We start from the raw sequence: 19,344 nt of genomic DNA, 5'->3' as shown, positions 1-19,344 counted from the left end.
GAAACCGAGTGATGGTCTGGAGGATACGGTGGGGAGCCGTCTGGGTCTCCTACCGCTGGTCCTAGTGGGCCCCCGACCTAAATCCGGGGGTCCCAAGGAAGGTCTGGGGGACACAAGGGGGGCCCAGCCGGGTCTCCCCCCGAATGGACCCCCGACCTAAAATCGATCGAGGGTCTGGGGGGACACAGGGGGGCCTGTCTGGGTCTCCCACCCCCGGTCCGAGTGGCCCTCCGACCTAAATTCCGGGGTCCCAAGGAGGAGCTGGGGGGGACACAAGGGGGGCCCATCGGGGTCTCCCCCCGGTCCGAGTGGGCCCCCGACCTAAAACCGAGTGAGGGCCTGGGGGACACGGGGGGCTATCTGGGTCTCCCCCTTCCCCCCCCCCCCCCCCCGGTCCTAGTGGACCCCAGACCCAAAGCCAAACGAGGGGCACAGATGGAGGAGCAGGGGGAGAACCGGGTGGCCCACCCGGGTCCTAGCGGATCCCGGCCCTAATAATAATGATGGTATCTGTTAAGCGCTTACTACGTGCCAAGCCCTGTTCTAAGCGCTGATAGACGACCGAGAAGCCGGGCCGGGTCATTTCTAAATTGATTTATTTCCCAACCCCGTCGGTCGCCCAGAGGACTGGCAGGACTGGCAGGGCCGGCGAGGACGGCGACGGCCGCCAGGGGGCGGCAGAGCGGTGGGCCAACGGGGCCTCCGGCCCGGTCGCCACGGGGGACCTTCATCCAAGAAAGAGGCTTAGCCATCCGGATCTGACCGGTCCCCGGGTGGGAGGAGGGGGGAACGTTGGCCCGGTGGCCACGGGGGGACTTCCAAAAAAGAGAGGCATCAGTCGAGGCCCCCGTCGGGCGGTTGGCGAGGGAGGGGGGCGGGGAACCTTAGCTTGGTAGCCACGGGGACTTCCAAAAACGAGGCGCATCTGTCAGAGTCCCCGTCAGGCCGTTGGCGAGGGGAGAGAGTTGGAGTTGTGGTCTGCCCGAAAATGAGGCCCAGCCGCCCGGATCTGGCTCCCCCCGCCTCTCGGTCAGATGGTGGGCCGGGGGTGAGCGTGGGGTTGGTGGCCACGGGCCCTCCGAGAGAGAGGTGCGCCTGTCCCGGGAAAGCGTCACTCACTGTCGCCTTTTCTCCTTGCTCCCTCGCCTGCTGCTCCTGCCCCTGCCCGGACTTCAGAGTAGCCGCCGGTGGAGTGGCCGCACCCAGCCTGGCCGCAGCCGGACGCTATGGACGACCCCGCGGGCTGGCACAGTCTATAGGATGGTAGCACACAGTAAAGTGGCAGCCGACAATGCAGTTGCGACAGACGCGAGACGGCGACTCGACCCATCTCCATCACCTCCTCCCATCACTCCCGTCGTCACGACCCAGGCCGGCCGCGCTTGCCCGGATGCCCGGCCCCGGCGACCTCCCCAGAGCGCGTCCCGCCATGGGGGACCGGCGGCGGCCGGGGGAGCTGCCGCCCCGGGACCGGGCGACACCCACTTCCGCACCTTCCGCTCCCAGGCGGACTACTGCAGCATCACCCGGGCCAGCGCCCTCCTGGACGCCTGCGGCTTCTACTGGGGGCCACTGAGCGTGAACGTGGCCCACGAGAAGCTCAAGGGCGAGCCCGTGGGGACCTTCTTGGTCCGCGACAGCCGGCAGAAGAACTGCTTCTTCGCCATCAGTGTTAAGACGGCCACCGGGCCCACCAGCATCCGCGTCAACTTCCAGGCCGGGCGCTTCAACCTGGACGGCAGTGGGGAGACCTTCGACTGCCTCTTCAAGCTGCTGGAGCATTACCTGAGCTCGCCCCGCAAGGTGCTGGTGACCCCTCTGCGCCGGGTCAGGCTCCGGCCCCTGCAGGAGCTGTGCCGCAAGAGCATCGTGGCCACCTTTGGGAGAGACAACCTGGGGGGCGTCCCCCTCAACCCCGTCCTCAAGGACTACCTGCAGTCGTTCCCTTTCCAGATTTGAGTGGTCCGCCACCCCACTCCCCGTCCGCCTCAACCCCATCCTCAAGGACCACCCGAAGTTGCTCCCTTTCCAGATTTGAGAAGGCCCCCCCACCACACACACACACACTTTCCCTCCATCCCCGGAATGGAATCGCCGCCGCCTGATCTGTGGCTCCGGGGGTGGGAGGTGGGCGGGAGAGGGGACCGCTTCTGTTTTCGGGGGTTGAGACCCAAAACCACCATGGGGGGGACCCGCGGTCGTCCCCGCCCTGGAGGCGGCCCCGTCTATTTTTGTAGCAACTTACTGTATTTTGGAATAGAACTTGAACACCTGACTCATGTTTACACACCACGAAGATCTTTGCACAAACCAGGGTGTTTAGGGCCCTGGCTCCATTTTTCTGCCATGCAGAATCGTATATTATTTTATATTTTTAATGAAAATAATGTAATAAACTTTATTATGAAAGTTTTTTTAAGAAACAGAGAGAGCAATGCTGGTGTCTCTTGTTGCCTTTTGGTCTGTCCCGGGGAGGGCTGAGTTGGCTTGAAACCTGCTAGGGAGGAGGTGAGGTTACCACCAGAATTCATGTTCTCTTTGTTGAACGTGAACGATGCCAAGAGCAATGAGGATATTTGGATGTCTTCGAAGACGTGAGAATTTGGAACATTCAGTTCTGAACCCTACCTGTCCTGACCAGACCTGCCCTGATTTGACAATCCCCTTCACTTGGGGAACTTTTGATCTTTCTTTCGCCTTCCACCCATACTAGAAAATATGGTGGAGGTTGATGGGTTTTTCCGCGATACCCTGAACCACAGCAACTTCAAGGAGGAAAATTTCTGATTTTCAAGGGCAGGTGTCGATGTCAGTGGCAGGTTGCCCGGTCGGTCGACAGGAAAAAAAAGGGAGTCACTTCTTTACATAACCAAAGGATGGGTGAAGTGTCCCTTGCCCCTCAACAAAAAGTTGTTGTTTTCTCTCTCAGGGACAGACTTTCTCACCCTTTTTCCCAGACACTGAAACATCTCTTGGGTGTTTGGAAAAAAGGGCGTGTCACTGCAAGGCACCACATTCATTTCTGAACAATTCGGGACCCTCTTTAGAACTACAAGTCAAGCCTCTTCCAGGACTTTATATCGGCTGCTCCTTGAGCAAGTCAGTGATGTACGGCCGGTGCTGGAAATGAGCAAGACCAGCACTGCAAAAGCCCTGTTAATTGAGTCGTGTAAGAGTTTGGGGTTAAGAAGCCCTTATGCTGCATCCCACTTCATTTTTGAAAGTTAAAACGGCCTCTGGAGCTTTAGACGTGTTTATAATGTAGTGTCCTAATATTTAATAATACCTTTCAAACTGTAAAGTGCCACATAAAATTAACTTTATGGCTAGTGAGCCAGAGCAGCTGAGCCGTGGCTTGGGATTAAATAGGTTCTGGGCTCAAAGGTTAAGAATGGCCAGAGGAGATTTAGGGTCCCTTAAAGCTTTCTCGAATTTTATCATTTTAATAGGGTGGGGAAGGGAAAGGGGAGAGGAATAGAAAGGCGAAATGTTTCACTTGGATCCTTTAATACCTTCAACCTGTTTGGTATCTTGTTTCCATCTATGATCCTATCGCTGGCCAGTGCAGGAGACTCACTGCAGCTAGAAATAGAAGACTCAAGTCTGCAAACCCACTTTCCCCCCACCCCTTCCCCTTTGGTAACTACAAGTCTGCCGTGAGAGTATGTTGCGGAAGAGCCGGGCTTCTGGAGGAGACGAAATGGGTCGAGCAGAGTTGCTGCTGATTACTCGTCCTCGGAAATGAGGAGGCTGAGCGGCAATTCCCAGCTTGAAAGAAGCTTCTCGTTAGGATTTCACTTTTGAAGGGCGCAAAAATAGACCTTAGGGGGGAAAACATGGGGGAAAAAGGCCTCCCTTAAAGTCCCCATCGGACGAAGTCCGTTTTCTTAAAGGTGCCACCAAACTAAAATGCTGTGCACTTAAAGTAAAATACCAGAATAAAGGAGGAAGAGGCAAGGGCCCATGTGGCTTCTCTGCTTTAACAGATTTTTTTTTTCCTCACTAAAACCTCAGCTTCGTGATTCAGCAGTGCTGACGTCAATTTACAGGAAAGAAAAGTGAGATGAGAAGAATGGGTTTATGTGGGGCAGTGTAGATGTGGGTCTTGGATCTGTGTATTCTACGCAGTACCCTGGGGGAAGGGAGCTAGAGATTTGCTTAGGTCTTGCAAAAAAAAAAAAAGAAAAGTCTTTGTCACTCGACCCACGTGACCTTTCTGAAACAGAATTATTCCGGAATATTCAGTTTGGGAAATCTTGGCAGGGGGAGAGGAGTGATGATCTGCCCATGGTTTGTAACGGGTGCCAATCTGGGGCTCCACTGGCATGCGGGCACTAGTCCCCTCTCCTAGGACCCAGCTGACCAGTGCAGGTACAGAGCTCTCCTTTCCTTCTCAGGATCCATCACAGAGATCAGCTCTTGCTGAATAGGTAGTCTTGCAAATGGGGAGTGAACCAGGAATTCTCCCATTTCACATCGAGAAACAGTGTGGCCTACAGGAAAGAGCAGAGGCCTGAGATTCACAAGACCTGGATTCTAATCATGGCTCCACCACTTACCTGCTGTGTGACTCTGAGCCAGTCGCTTAAGTTCTCTGTGCCTCAGTTCCCTCATCCGGGAATTGGGGCTTGATTGTGAGTCCCATATGGGGCCCGGGACTATGTCCAGCCAGATTATCTTCATCTACCCCAGCTCTTAATACAGTGCCTGGCATACAGGAAGCACTGAACAAGTACCACTAAGTAAAAAAGTACACCCACGTGAGGCAACTCTGTGGGCTGGACCTGACCCCGGAATACACGTCTGTTTATCTGGAGTCGCTAGATCTCCACAGAAGATTCAGAGTTTCCCCAGATCTCTGCCAACCCCAGCTCTCCTCCTTGCTCTGAAGGAGCACTAACATATCTCTCTCTCTTTCTTTTTCGTTCCTAACTCTTTCCCTGCCTTCCATCCCTTTTCTATTCCTCCCTTACCTTCCTCGGGGGTGTGGGACTCCAGGAACATTTCCCTCTTATTTGACTTGAAGAGGGGGGAAAAAAGCCCAAAGAATTCCCAGCTGGCTCACTCAAACATCCAGCAGTATTTAGTGAGTGCCTATTGTGTGCAGAGCACTATACTAAGGGTTTAGAAGAGGGCCATGAAAGTAAGAGGCTTGAAGATCTTGAAGAGTTAGCAGCAAGTTGCCTTATATGGACCAAAATGCTGGGAACTTTAGATGGTTCTGTGGCAGGAGAGAGAGAAAAAAGGCTAGGTGCCAGCCTCGGGAATGGGTGGTGGAAGTTGGCAGGGCCACCCTCTCCTGCACATGCAGGCAGAGTTTGATCTCAGCTATTCAGATGCAAGCTTATCAGGTTAGACCCAGCCCATGTCCCATGGGGGGCTCACGCTCATAATCCCCATTTTACAGATGAGATGACTGAGGCACAGTCATATAGCAAACAAATGGCAGAGCCAGTGTTAGAATCCAGGCCCCCGGACTCCCAGGTGGGCCACCCAGCTTCTAGGTTCAGTTCAGACCAGTCACATCTTCAGCTCTGGCTGCTCTTGGCATCTTCTTGCCGAATTGTTGACTACCTGGTAGAGTGCATTTGGACAGTGATAGATCCCACCCAGGGCAGGGGGTTGGGGGGCCTCAACTGATGTCTGCCTAAATGGTTTTGTGGCTGGTTTGGTGTGGGGGTGGGGGGCATCTTCTATTTATCGTAGGAGGAAGGAGACCAAAATGGAACACCTAACAATATCCACCTTTTAGCCGAGTGCCAACTCTTCCTTTTGAGTGGGAGTGAAAAGAAGGAACAGGGATTTTAGAAGCGGGAGATCGACTGGAGGAGGGCAGGCTTCAAAGAGCAAAGAGATCAGAAAACTACGACTTTGGTCTTTTCAGCCTTCCTGTTATTACTATTGTGCTATTGAACAAGCACTGTTCTAAGCATGAAGGTAGATGCAAGTTAAACAGGTCAGATGTCCCAGTCTCACTTAGGGCTCACAGTCTAAGGAGGAGAAAGGAATTGAATTCCTACTTTACAGATGAAGGAACTGGGCCCCCGAGAAGTGAGGTCCTGCCCAAGGTCACACAGCAGGTAAGTGGTGAAGCCGGGATTAGAACCTAGATCCTTTGACTCCTAAATCCGGGCTCTTTCTACTAGACCACACTGCCCTAAGATGAGGGAGGCTCACAGTCCAGCTCAAAGAACTGTGGGAGTCATCTCCCTGTTGCCGCCATGGCACCTAAACTTCTCCACTAAGAAAAGTGATTTATTGAGCGCCTACAGTCTGCAGAGCACTGAACTAAGCACTTGGGAGACTACATACAGTACAACAGAGTTGGTAGACACATTCTCTTCCCATGAGCTTACAGACTAGACGGAGAGACAGACAATAATATAAACAACCAAATTATGGATTTGTGCATAAACGTTGTGAGGCTGAGGGAGTGGTGAATAAGGGAAGCAAATCCAAGTGAAAGGGGGAGGAAGTGAGGGCTTAATCAGGGAAGGCCCCTTGGAGAAGATGTGCCTTCATTAAGGCTTTGAAGGTGAGGAGAATCAGTCAGTCAGTTGTATTTATTGAGCGCCTACTGTGTGCAGAACACTGTACTAAGTGCTTGGGAGAGTACAAGATAACAATAAGCAGACACATTCCCTGCCCACAATGAGCTTACAGTCTAGAGGGGTGATTATCGGTTGGATACGAAGGGGGAGGGTGTTTCAGGAGAGAGGCAGGATGTGGAGTGAGGAATCCCTTGTGAGGAGCCAGCATAGTGGTTGGAGAGCCACCCTCTCTCCATAGTACTATGGACTATGAGCGCATCCTCTAAACTGTTAACTCCTTGTGGTCAAGGAATATATGTCTGTTATATTGTTCTATTATACTCTCCCAAGAGCTTAATACAGTGCTCTACACACAATAAATGCACAATAAATACTATTGATGGATTGATTGATTGAGGGGACACACAGAACCAGAGGTTTTGCCCTGTCCATTTTTGCACCCTACTCTTCATCTTAGGTGACCCCAGACCCTGTATTCATTCATTCAATCATATTTATTGAATGCTTACTGTGTGCAGAGCACTATACTAAGCAGGTGGGAAAGTACGATACAACAATAAACAGACAGGTTTCTCTGCCCGCAGTGAGCCGAGATGCTCCAGCTGGGAGTGAGCATCAGCGGTAGCAAAGTGAGCATACCCTGATAGGACCGCACTGGCTTCATTCACCGAGGTCAGCTGGTTTGCAAATACAAACATAAACATTGTCTTTTTCTCATTGCTAAGAAAACCAAAGTCTGGAGGACTCTGAGCCCAATGCCAGAGTAAACAGCAGCAAGCGTTTTGTCTTATGAGACCAGAAGCAGGCACCTGGAATACCCTAATGGTAATCAGTCAGTCAACTGCAGAGTGGCTTAGTGGATATAGCACAGGCGTGGGAGTCAGAAAGACCTGGGTTCTAATCCTGACTCCGCCAACTGTCTGCTGTGTGACTTGGGTAAGTCACCTCAATTCTCTGGGCCTCAGTTATCTATAAAATGGGGATTGAGAGTGTGAGCCCCATGGGGGAAGGGGACTGTTCTACCTGATTAATCAATCAATCAATCGTATTTATTGAGCGCTTACTGTGTGCAGAGCACTGTACTAAGCGCTTGGGAAGTACAGGTTGGCAACATATAGAGACGGTCCCTACCAAACAGTGGGCTCACACTTGTACCTATCCCAATGCTTAGAACAGTGATTGGCACATAGTAAACACTTAACAAGTGTCATAATTATTATTATTATTTATTGAGGGTTTACTGTAAGCAGAGTTCTGCACTGAGCTCTTGTGAGAGAACACACCAATCTAACAGAAATATTCCTTGCCCACAGCGAGCTTACAGTCTAGAGGTCTAATGCTGCTCACGTTAAAGCTCTAACTGTTCCAGAGGAGTCGCTGGCAGAATGGAATGGGGGAGAGGGGATGAAGGGAAAAGGGAGAAAGAGAGGGGGAGATGGAGGGAAGAGGGGAGGTGGAGGGAAGGGAGAAGGGGAAATGGGGAGAAGGGAAGAAGATGGGAGATGGAAGGAATGGGGAGACGGAGATAGAGGGGAGATGGAGAGGACAAAGGTGGGAGATGGGAAGGGGGGATAGAAGGGATGAATGCAGATGGAAGGAGGAAGAGATGGAAAGGGGATGGAGGGAGGAAGAGAGGAAAGGGAGAATGAAGGGAGGGGAGAGAAGAGGTTGGCAGGAGTAGAGGGAAAGCGAGAGGGAGGGAAAGAGAGGGAGAGAGAATGCACGCATGCACGATGGAAAGGGGCTTTGTGGCCACCAGGGCCGTTTCTCAGAATGAAGTGAAGTGATTTTCCGAGATAGAAAACTAATCTCTCTAATGGGGTTGTTCCTACCACATGATAAAGGCATATATGCAAATGAGCCCTGGCTAATGAATGTCATTAAGGCCCGGTCCGCGACTCTGGGACCAATTGACGAGGTGGGCTGTCAGGAGTTCGATAGAAATTGAGTGACAAATGTAACCCTAGCCTCCAAATGAAGCGGGAGTCACACTAATCCTGTTATGATTGAAGTCATTTACAAGAAGTGAGGCTCCAGCTACAGTCAGCAGCGATGCTATTTTCAACAGTCAAGCAAAAACTATACCCTGGGGCCATCCACTGACTGGATCTGGACATCAATACCTCTCACCCTGCTAGTTCTTAATCCTCTATTGAACACTTCATCAAGCTCCCAAACATCCCTTTCAGCCTCTGTGTCATTCACACTTACCCCAAATCATAGCTCCAGTGGCAGGTTGGTACTCAGTCTCCTACTTATTATTATATTATGAAGAGAGAGACTTTATTTTCTTATTATTGTAATAACATTAATTATTGTTTTTATTTGATGTTTGTTAAGAGCTAGGCATGTGCTAAGTACTGGGGTAGATGCAAACATAATCAGAGTAGACACAGACCCCTGTCCTATATGAGGCTCTCTCTCTCTGTTTTCTATGGCATTTGTTAAGCACTTACTATGTGGCAGGCACTGTATTCATTCATTCATTCAATCGATCATATTTATTGAGCACTTACTGTGTGCAGAGCACTGTACTAAGTGCTTGGGAAGTACAAATCGGCAACAGATAGAGATGGTCCTTACCCAACAATGGGCTAAGCTCTGGGGTAGATACAAGATGATCGGGTCGGACGCAGGACCTGTCCCACATGGGGCTCACAGTCTTAGTCCCCATTTTATGGATGAGGTAATTGAGGCATGGAAAAGTTAAGTGACTTGCCCAAGGTCATACAGCAGACAAGACCACTCTCTTTCCACTAGACCATGCTGCCTCTCCTCTCCTTCCCTCTCCCCTCTCCTCTTTTTTCTTTCCCCTTCCCTCCACTCTCCTGTATTTTCTCTCCCCTCTCTTCTGTCTCACCCTCTAAACTCCCCCAACTTCCTTTCCCCCTTCCCTCCTCATTTGGCTGCCTCGTGTTTTTTTTTCACTAAACAATCCTTGTTGGGGTTGAGCCTACTGAACAAAAGTTCAGCAAGCAACTCCATTTCTTTTTTCCCCTTAAACTGCCTAGCTCACAGCCTCTAAGGAATACAAATTCCTTTTTGCTAGTTGGCCCTCAGTCGAGGAGAGCCTAGTTTACAAGCACTTTCAATATCCATTACTCCAAGGACTTGGGCCTGCACCCTGTCCCAGAGAGGGAGATTAAGGCTATCAACTCTATTAAGAGGATGGAGGTCGGTGGAGGAGGGGGAGAGGGAGCGAAGCAGGAAGAGAGATGTCTCTAACTCCACAGCAGCCCTGAGTTTTGAACAGCTGAGAAGACAGCCCCTGTGTCCCAGTTTATAAGTCCCACCATCTTAGTAATAGAGAATGCTTTTGCAGTCTTCCTGAACGTCAAATGTTTAGAGCCCCTACTAGTTCCTGAGAAGCATTTGAGAGGAAGAAAAGGCCCTAGAGGAGCTTAAAATAATAATAATGGTATCTGTTAAGCACTTGCTGTGTGCCAAACACTGTACTAAGCCCTGAGGTTGGACACAGCCATGTCTCACATGGGGCTCGCAATTGTAATCCCCATTTTACAGATGAGAGAACAGAGCCACAGAGAAGTGAAGTGACTTTCCCAAGGTCACACAGCAGACAAGCAGTGGCCTAGTGGAAAGAACACAGGCCTGGGAGTCAGGGGACCTGGGTTCTAATCCTGGCTCCACCACTTATCTGCTGTGTGATCCTGGACAAGTCACTTAACTTTTCTGCGCCTAAGTCATTTCATCTGTAACATGGGGATAAAGACCATAAATCCCATGTGGCTTCCGTCTGGCTTCCGCCTGGCAATCTGGCTTCCGTCCCTTACACTCCACCGAAGCTGCCCTCTCAAAAGTCACCAATGACCTCCTTCTTGCCAAATCCAATGGCTCCTACTCTATCCTAATCCTCCTCGACCTCTCAGCTGCCTTCGACACTGTGGACCACCCCCTTCTCCTCAACACGCTATCCAACCTTGGCTTCTCAAACTCCGTCTTCTCCTGGTTCTCCTCTTATCTCTCTGGCCATTCATTCTCAGTCTCCTTTGTGGGCTCCTCCTCCCCCCCCATCCCCTTACTGTAGGGGTTCCTCAAGGGTCAGTTCTTGGTCCCCTTCTGTTCTCTATCTACACTCACTCCCTTGGGGAACTCATTCTCTCCCACGGCTTCAACTATCATCTCTACGCTGATGACACCCAAATATGCATCTCTGCCCCTGCTCTCTCTCCCTCCCTTCAGGCTTGTGTCTCCTCCTGCCTTCAGGGCATCTCCATCTGGATGTCCGCCTGCCATCTGAAACTCAACATGTCCAAGACTGAGCTCCTTATCTTCCCTCCCAAACCCTGTCCTCTCCCTGACTTTCCCATCACTGTATGTGGCACTACCATCCTTCCCATCTCACAAGTTCGCAAACTTGGTGTCATCCTCAACTCCGCTCTCTCATTCACCCCACACATCCAATCCATCACCAAAACCTGCTGGTCTCACCTCCACAACTTCGCCAAGATCCGCTCTTTCCTCTCCATCCAAATTGCTACCTTGCTGGTTCAGTCTCTCATCCCAACCCGACTGGATTACTGCATCAGCCTCTTCTCTGATCTCCCATCCTCCTGCCTCTCCCCACTTCAGTCTATACTTCACTCTGCTGCCCGGATCATCTTTGTACAGAAACGCTCTGGGCATGTCGCTCCTCTCCTCAAAAATCTCCAATGGTTGCCTGTCAACCTACAAATCAAGCAAAAACTCCTCACTCTTGGCTTCAAGGCTCTCCATCACCTCGCCCCCTCCTACCTCACCTACCTCCTCTCCTTCTGCAGCCCAGCCCACCCGCTCCGCTCCTCTGCCGCTAAGCTTCTCACTGAGCCTCATTCTCACCTGTCCCACCATCCACTCCTGGCCCACACACTTCCCCTGGCCTGGAATGCCCTCTCTCCACACATCCGCCAAACTGGCTCTCTTCCTCCCTTCAAAGACCTACCAAGAGCTCACCTCCTCCAAGAGGCCTTCCCAGACTGTGGCCCCTATTTCCTCTCCTCCTCTCCTCCCCATCACCCCTCCCCCGCCCTACCTCCTTCCCCTCCCCACAGCACTTGTATATATTTGTACATATTTATTTTATTTGTACATATTTCCTACTCTATTTTATTAATGATGTGCATATAGCTATAATTCTATTTATTCTGATGGTTCTGACACCTGTCTACATGTTTTGTCTTGCTGTCTGTCTCCCCCTTCTAGACTGTGAGCCCTTTGTTGGGTAGGGACCATCTCTATATGTTGCCGACTTGTACTTCCCAAGTGCTTAGTACAGTGCTCTGTACACAGTAAGCACTCAATAAATATGATTGATTGAATGAATGAATGAATGAATGAATGAATGACAAGGACTGTGTCCAACTTGGTTATCCTGTATTTACCTCAGAGCTTAGTACAGTGCCTAGCACATAGTAAGTACTTAATAAATACCATTAAAAACTGGGTAACTACCCCAGGATGGAGCAGAGTATAGCAGCAGGCAGATAGAGTGGGACTATCAATCAATGGTACTTATTGAGCACTTACTGTGTGAAAAGCACTGTCCCCAGTACTTGGGAGAGTACAATATAACAGAGAAGGTAGACATGTTTCTGCCTGCAAGGAGCTTAGAGTCTAGAGGACAGAACAGCAGGGGCTGAGCAGGGGGAGGTGATAGCCAGGGACAGCCACATCCCTGAACCTGTTTGGACATATTTGCTCTTCCACCTTGAGGCAACTGACAACTGGGAATAAACACCAGGCAGACCTGCAAGGAGGAGCCAGACTGAAGCACAGCATGGGTGTGTGGGGGTGGAAGGATGGGAGAGTGGGGCAGATTCTGCAGCTTATCCTTGGGGTGTCCTGTCTTTGAAGGATGCACCCCCTACCTCCTCCCTCTTCCAACCCTACGGCTGTTCAAGAAACTTACTCTAGACTGTAAGCTCCTTATGGGCAAGGAATGTGTCTGTTTGTACCATACTGTACTCTTCCAATCGCTTAGTACAGTGCTCTGCACACAGTAGGTGCTCAATAAGTATTATTGAATAAAGTAGAACCAGCTTATGTCAACGATAATAATTATAATAATGATACTTAGAGTATTTGTTAAGCGCTTACTATGTGCCAGGCACTGTACTAATCACTGAGGTGGATCCAAGCAAATTGGGTTGGACACAGTCCCTGTCCCACATGGAGCTCACAGTCTTCATCCCCATTTTACAGATGAGGTAACTAAGGCCAAGAGAAGTGAAGTGACTTGCCCAAGTTCACACAGCAAACAAGCGGCGGAGCCAGAATTAGAACCCATGACCTTCTGACTCCTAGGTCTGTGCTCTATCCATTTCACTAGGCAAGGGATGGGAGGGGGAGAGGCTGTTGCAGGCTTTACAGGGGGACAGATAAGACTGTTCATTCATTCATTCAATCATATATATTGAGCGCTTACTGTGTTCAGAGCACAGTACTAAGCTCTTGAGAGAGTACAGTACAAAAATAAACAGTCACATTCCATGCCCACAACCAGTTTACAGTCTAGAGGAGGAGAGGCAGACATCAATATAAATAAAATGTACAGATATGTACATAACTGTTGCGGGACTGGGAGCAGGAAAGAGCAAAAGGAGCAAGTCAGAGTGATGCAGAACAGAGTGGGAGATAAGGAAAAGTGGGGCTTAGTCTGGGAAGGCCTCTTGGAGGAGTTGTGCCTTCAATGAGGCTTTGAAGGAAGGGAGAGTCACTGTCTGTTGGATTTGAGGAGGGAGGGCGTTCCAGGCCAGAGGCAGGAATAGGCTGCGGGTCGGTGGTGGGACAGGCGAGATCAAGGCACATGGGACAAACAAGACATGGCATGGGACAAAAATAATTTATGTCAATTTGCATAATAGTTATATGCGATGGTGCTGCCAAGTGCAGAGAATAACTAACCCCTTAATCTCAAGTTAGCACTGGAGGAGCAAAGTGTGTGGGCAGGGTTGTAGGAGGGGGCAAGGTGGTGGAGTGCTTGAAAGCCAATGGTGAGGAGATTTTGTTTGATGCGGAGGTGGATGGGCCACCACTGGGGTTTTTCGAGGAGCAGGGTGACGTGTCCTGAGTGTCTTTGGAGAAAAATGACGCGGGCAGCAGAGTGAAGTATGGGCTGGAATCAGAAGAGACTGTTGTGAGTGGGAAAAGAATTCCTTTGGTCCTAGAACCTAGAGTAAGCACTCAATAAATGTGATTGATTGAATGAATGAATGAATAGAGAAGCAGCGTAATGGGTAGAGCATGACTCTGAGAGTCAGAAGATCATGGGTTCGAACCCAGACTCCTCCACTTGTCTTCTGTGTGGCCTTGGGCAAGTCACTTCACTTCTCTGTGCCTCAGTTACTTCATCTGTAAAATAGGGATTGAGACTGTGAGCCTCACGTGGGGCAGGACTGTGTTCAACCCGACTTGTTTGTATCCACCCCCGTGTTTAGTACAGTGCCTGGCACAAAGCAAGTGCTTAACAAATACCACAATTATTATTATTATTAATAGCAATGACTCAGGTTCTGATAAATCACCCTTGTGAACTAAGAAATCAGGTGGCATATTAGCTGTCCCTGGAAGGGAGATGGAGCAATGAGAAAGGACATAATCTCTTGAGACCTTCTTGTTGGGGCATGTTCTGACTGAGAAAGCGGACTGGAGCCAGTGCACTTTGGCTCACCTCCCTCGAGACTATTAGCTCATTGTGGGCAGGAAATTGTCTACCAACTCTGTTATATTGCTCGTTTTGGGCAGAGTCTACCAGCTCTGTAATATAGTACTCTCCCAAGCTCTTAGTACAGTGCTCTGCACATAGTAAATCCTCAAATACGATTGATTGATTAACTGATTGATTTAGTTCAGTTATCACAAAGAGAGACTTCAGACCTGCAGAGTGAAATCTTTCTCATCTGCCTCAGGCCAGGCTTTCTCTAGGAGGGAAACTTGATAATGGCTGTGGGGAGTCCTGATAATCAATCAGTGTTACTTATTGAGTGCTTATGATGTGCAGAGCTCTGTACTAAGCCACTTGGGAAAGTACAATACAACTGAGTAGGTAGACACGTTCTCTGCGCACAATGAGCTTACAGTCTAGAGGACCGCTTTGTGTCTTTCCTGCTCTCTTTCTCTCAACTTCTCCTGTGGATGTCTAGATGGTCCACACCTGCTTTAGGCTTGGAAAAGATAATGAGGGCTTTCAGCCAGCCCCCATGGTGCCCCTGGTTCCTGAGATTCTAATAATAATAATAATAATAATAATAATAATAATAATAATAATTGTGGTATTTGTTCAGTGTTTACTATGTGCCAGGCACTGTACTAAGTGCTGGGGTGGATACAAGCAAATCATGTTGGACACAGTTCCTATTCCACATTCTCAATCCCCATTTTACACAGTCTCAATTCTCATTTTACAGACGAGGTAACTGAGGCCCAGAGAAGAGAAGTGACTTGCCCAAGGTCAACCAGAGGTGGTGCCATCATGCTGACAGGAGCAGCCCCGGGGCGGGGACCAGAGCCCTATCTCTGCCCCCTTAATAATAATAATACTAATAATGATGACATTTGATGATGATTATGATAGCATTTATTAAGCTTTTACTGTGTGCAAAGCACTGTTCTAAGCACTGGGGAGGCCTTACCAGACTGAGCCCCCTCCTCCCCCTCCCCATCCCCCCACCTTACCTCCTTCCCTTCCCCACAGCATCTGTATATATGTTTGTACGTATTTATTACTCTATTTATTTTATTTGTACATATTTATTCTATTTATTTTGTTAATATGTTTTGTTTTGTTGTCTGTCTTCCCCCTTCTAGACAGCCTGCTGTTGGGGAGGGACCGTCTCTATACGTTGCCAACTTGTACTCCCCAAGCGCTTAGTACAGTGCTCTGCACACAGTAAGCGCTCAATAAATACGACTGAATGAATGAACCAGCCGACAAGTGGGAGAGCTGGGATTAGAACCCGGATCCTTCTGATTCCCAGGCCCATGCTCTATCCATAATCCCTGGTTGGTGACCAATTCACTCCCAACCCCACACTCCTCACCAACCACTTGCTAAACTCTAGATCACCCCTTCCTCTTAAGCGAATAAGTTACTGTAAGTTCCTGCTGCAGGAAAATGTGTGACTGTGTTCTGCATCCACAAGTGGGCCTGTCTCCCAGCATCTGGACTGTGATCTGAGACCCACAGGTTACTGACCAACTCTGCCCTCCCTCAGCTGCCTGTTAGAACTCTTTTTTTTAATGGTATTTGTTATAAGTGTTTACTATGTACAAGGCAGAGTGGGCAGGTAGACAAAAGTAAGCCAAAGGGAAAGTAAGAAGGGGAAATCAAGGATGCCAAGAGTGGCAAAGAGTAGCCAGGAGAGCGTTACGGGCTTACGAGGGGTCAGGCACTGTATTGGGTGCTGGGGTAGAAACAAGCTACTCAGGTTGGTCACAGTCTCTGTCCCACACGGAGCTCACAGTCTTAATCCCCATTTTATGGATGAGGTAACTGAGGCACAGAGAAGTGAAATGTCATGCCCAGGGTCACATGTGGCAGACCCACGGATAGAACCCAGGTTCTTCTGATTCCCAGGCCCGTGCTCTATCCATTAGGCAATGCTGCTTCTCAGCTTTAGGAGAGACCACCACCCGGTCCCGGCCAAACCAGGCCCTTAAAGCAAAGCCCCCTCTGGCTCCCAAGGCTGGGCCAAGCTGGCAGATGGAGGGGCTTGGTGGTCCTTCAGATGGTAATGATCCAAGAGCAACCTGCTCCTCAAACCCAGTGTGTTTCATGGAAAGTGCTCGAGCACTTGATACAAAAATAATTGATGTCAATTTGCATAATACTTCTAATAATAATAATAATAATAATAATAATGGCATTTGTTAAGAGCTTACTATGTGCAAAGCACTGTTCTAAGCACTGGGGGGATACAAGGTGATCAAGTTGTCCCACATGGGGCTCACAGTTTTAATCCCCATTTTACAGATGAGGGAACTGAGGGTCAGAGAAGTTAAGTGACTTGCCCAAGGTCACACAGCAGACATGTGGCAGAGTCAGGATTCGAACCCATGACCTCTGACTCCAAAGCCCGTGCTAAGCGATGGTGGTGCCAGATGGAGAGTAACTAGCCCCTTAATCTTCCTTCAGAGTTCAAAGATCTCACTTAAAGCCAGCTGGCATTCAGCCCGGCCTTTTAAGAGGGCCAACCCCCCACACACAATTTTGGAGGCGACCTACCTTCTTCCTCTCTAATCATTTATTAATCAATCAATCGTATTTATTGAGCACTTACTGTGTGCAGAGCACTGTAATAAGCGCTTGGGAAGTACAAGTTGGCAACACATAGAGACAGTCCCTACCCAACAGTGGGCTCACAGTCTAGAAGGGGGAGACAGAGAACAAAAGAATACATATTAACAAAATAAAATAAATAGAATAGATATGTACAAGTAAAATAAATAGAGTAATAAATATGTACAAACATATATACATATATACAAGTGCTGTGGGGAAGGGAAGGAGGTAAGGTGGGGGGGTGGAGAGGGGGAGGAAGGGGAGAGGAAGGAGGGGGCTCAGTCCTGGGAAGGCCTCCTGGAGGAGGTGAGCTCTCAGTAGGGCTTTGAAGGGAGCACAGGGATATGTACATAAGTGTGGTTGAGGTTGGGGTGAATATCAAATGTCCAAAGGTCACAGATCTGCATTGAGGATGCAGATGGGAGAGGGAGCCAGGGAAAAGAGGGCTTAGTCAGGAAAGGCCTCTTGGAGGAGGTGTGACCTCAGTAAGGCTTTGAAGGTGGGGACAGTGGTGGAATGGCGTATGTGGAAATGGAGGAAATTCCAGCCTAGAGAGAGGATATACGAAGTTCCACGTTTGTCTCCTCGGAATCTCCTGCCCCTGCGGCTGTGGTCTCCTACCAAGCCATTTCTCAAGAGGTGAAATGGCTGCTCACAAAATACGAATAATAATAATAATAATTGCGGTATTTGTTAAGCACTTACTATGTGCCAGACACTGTACTAAGTAGATACAAGTAAATTGGGATGGACACAGTCCCTGTCTCACATGGGGCTTACAGTCTCAATCTCCATTTTACAGATGAGGTAACTGAGGCACGGAGAAGTGAAGTGACTCGCCCAAGGCCACACAGCAGAGAATAATAATGATGGCATTTGTTAAATGCTTACTATGTGCCAAGCACTTTTCTAAGCATGGTGGAGCCTGGATTAGAACCCTTCTGACCCGCAGGCCCATGCTCTATTCACTATCACTATCACACTCCCTTTTCCCCATACTTTGGACTCTATCCCCTCTCATCTCTTCAAAACTCTTGCTCCCTTGCTTTCTGCCATCTTCAACCTGTCACTTTCCTCCGACTCCTTTCCCTCTGCCTTCAAACATGCTTAGGTCTCTTGTATGATATAGAAGTTCACTCTGAATCTCACTGCTCCCTTTAGCCAGCACACATTTTCCTGTTCCCATTTCTGACCATCCAGATTCCTTGAAAACGCTGTTTACATCCTCCACTTTGCTTTTTCTCCCTCCAGCTCCTTTCCCAACCATTTGCAATCCTGTTTTCCCTGCTTCATTCTACTGAGACCATGCTCCCCAAAGTAACCAGTGACCTCCTGGAAGCCAGCTCTACTCTGTCCTAATCCTCTGTGGCCTCTGGCCTACTGTTGACATTGTGTACCTCCCCCTTCTCCGAAGACCACTATCCAAATTATTTTCCCTGAAAGGGTACTAGGATGGTTTGCTTCACTATGTGCCAAGCCCTGTGCTAAACCCCGGGGTTGTCATAAAATAATCGGATAAGAGACAGTCCCCTGACTCACTGTCTCCCATGGACTTCACAGACCATGGTGTCAAGCAGATATTATTTTATCCCCATTTTATAGGTGAAGAAATTGAGACTCTAAAAAGCTAAATGCCCAAGGCCAACCCAGCCAGGGAAGGAGCAGAGCTAGGATTAGATGGCAGATCTCCAAAACCCCAGGCCCCTACACTTTCCATCTCATCTCCTCTAGGAGGCATTCCTCAATTAATTTCCCTCATCCCAGGTCTTGTCACCCTTAGCACTTAGGTAGACATCAACTGTCTGTACATTTCTTCATCTATTCATTTATTCATTTTTCCACACCCTTGCTATTAGCAGTTCCATGTACATTTTAACTCCTGTTCTCACTAGTTGTAAATAATATATGTCTGCCTATAATAATTGTGGTAATTGCTAAGTGGTTACAATAGGCCAAGCACTCTACTAAGTGCTGGGGTAGATATGAAATTATCTAGTTGCACATAATCCCTGTCACACATGGGGCTCACGGTCTAATTAGGAGGGAGAACATGTATTGAATTTCCATTTTACAGGTAAGGAAACAGAGGCCCAAAGACATTGAATGACTTGCCCAAAGCCACACAGAAGGTAAGTGGCAGGGCCAGAATTAGAACCCAGATCCTCTGAGTCTCAAGCCCAAGATCTGTCCTCTAGGCTACCTGTCTCCTCCATGAGATAGTAAGTTCCTTGAGGACGGAGATTGTGTCTTTGTGCTGTGCACATAGTAGTGCTCAAATAATACTGCTGATTGATTGATTTTGAATCCATTTATATCTGGGGAGAAGGGTAGTACTGCCATGTAAAACCCACAGGGTTAATAATAATAATGATGGTATTTGTTAAACGTTTACTAAGTGCCAAACACTGTTCTAAGCCTGTGGTAGGTACAAGGTAATCAGGTTGTCCTACATGGGGCTCACAGTCTTAATCCCCATTTAACAGATGAGGTAACTGAGGTACAGAGAAGTTAAGTGAC

The 19,344-nt window shown here is 49.1% G+C and overlaps 1 protein-coding gene across 1 annotated transcript; it reads left to right on the top strand.

Annotated features, from left to right (window-relative positions):
- Positions 1–1,020: 1,020 nt before the first annotated feature.
- SOCS1 (suppressor of cytokine signaling 1) lies at positions 1,021–2,309 on the top strand. The gene has a single exon (XM_038763573.1). It carries the CDS (start codon positions 1,261–1,263, stop codon positions 1,957–1,959), a length of 699 nt encoding a protein of 232 aa, XP_038619501.1. The 5' UTR covers positions 1,021–1,260; the 3' UTR covers positions 1,960–2,309.
- The last annotated feature ends 17,035 nt before the right edge of the window (positions 2,310–19,344 follow it).

The sequence above is a fragment of the Tachyglossus aculeatus genome, chromosome 21 (genome assembly GCF_015852505.1).
Source record: "Tachyglossus aculeatus isolate mTacAcu1 chromosome 21, mTacAcu1.pri, whole genome shotgun sequence".
NCBI lineage: Eukaryota > Metazoa > Chordata > Mammalia > Monotremata > Tachyglossidae > Tachyglossus > Tachyglossus aculeatus.
Note: the sequence above shows the minus strand (reverse complement) of the source record. Positions and strands in the feature narration are given on the sequence as shown.

Bases quoted from the DNA above. Each gene is read 5' to 3' on its own strand.
- SOCS1 (XM_038763573.1), top strand. From the start codon at position 1,261: ATGGTAGCACACAGTAAAGTGGCAGCCGACAATGCAGTTGCGACAGAC.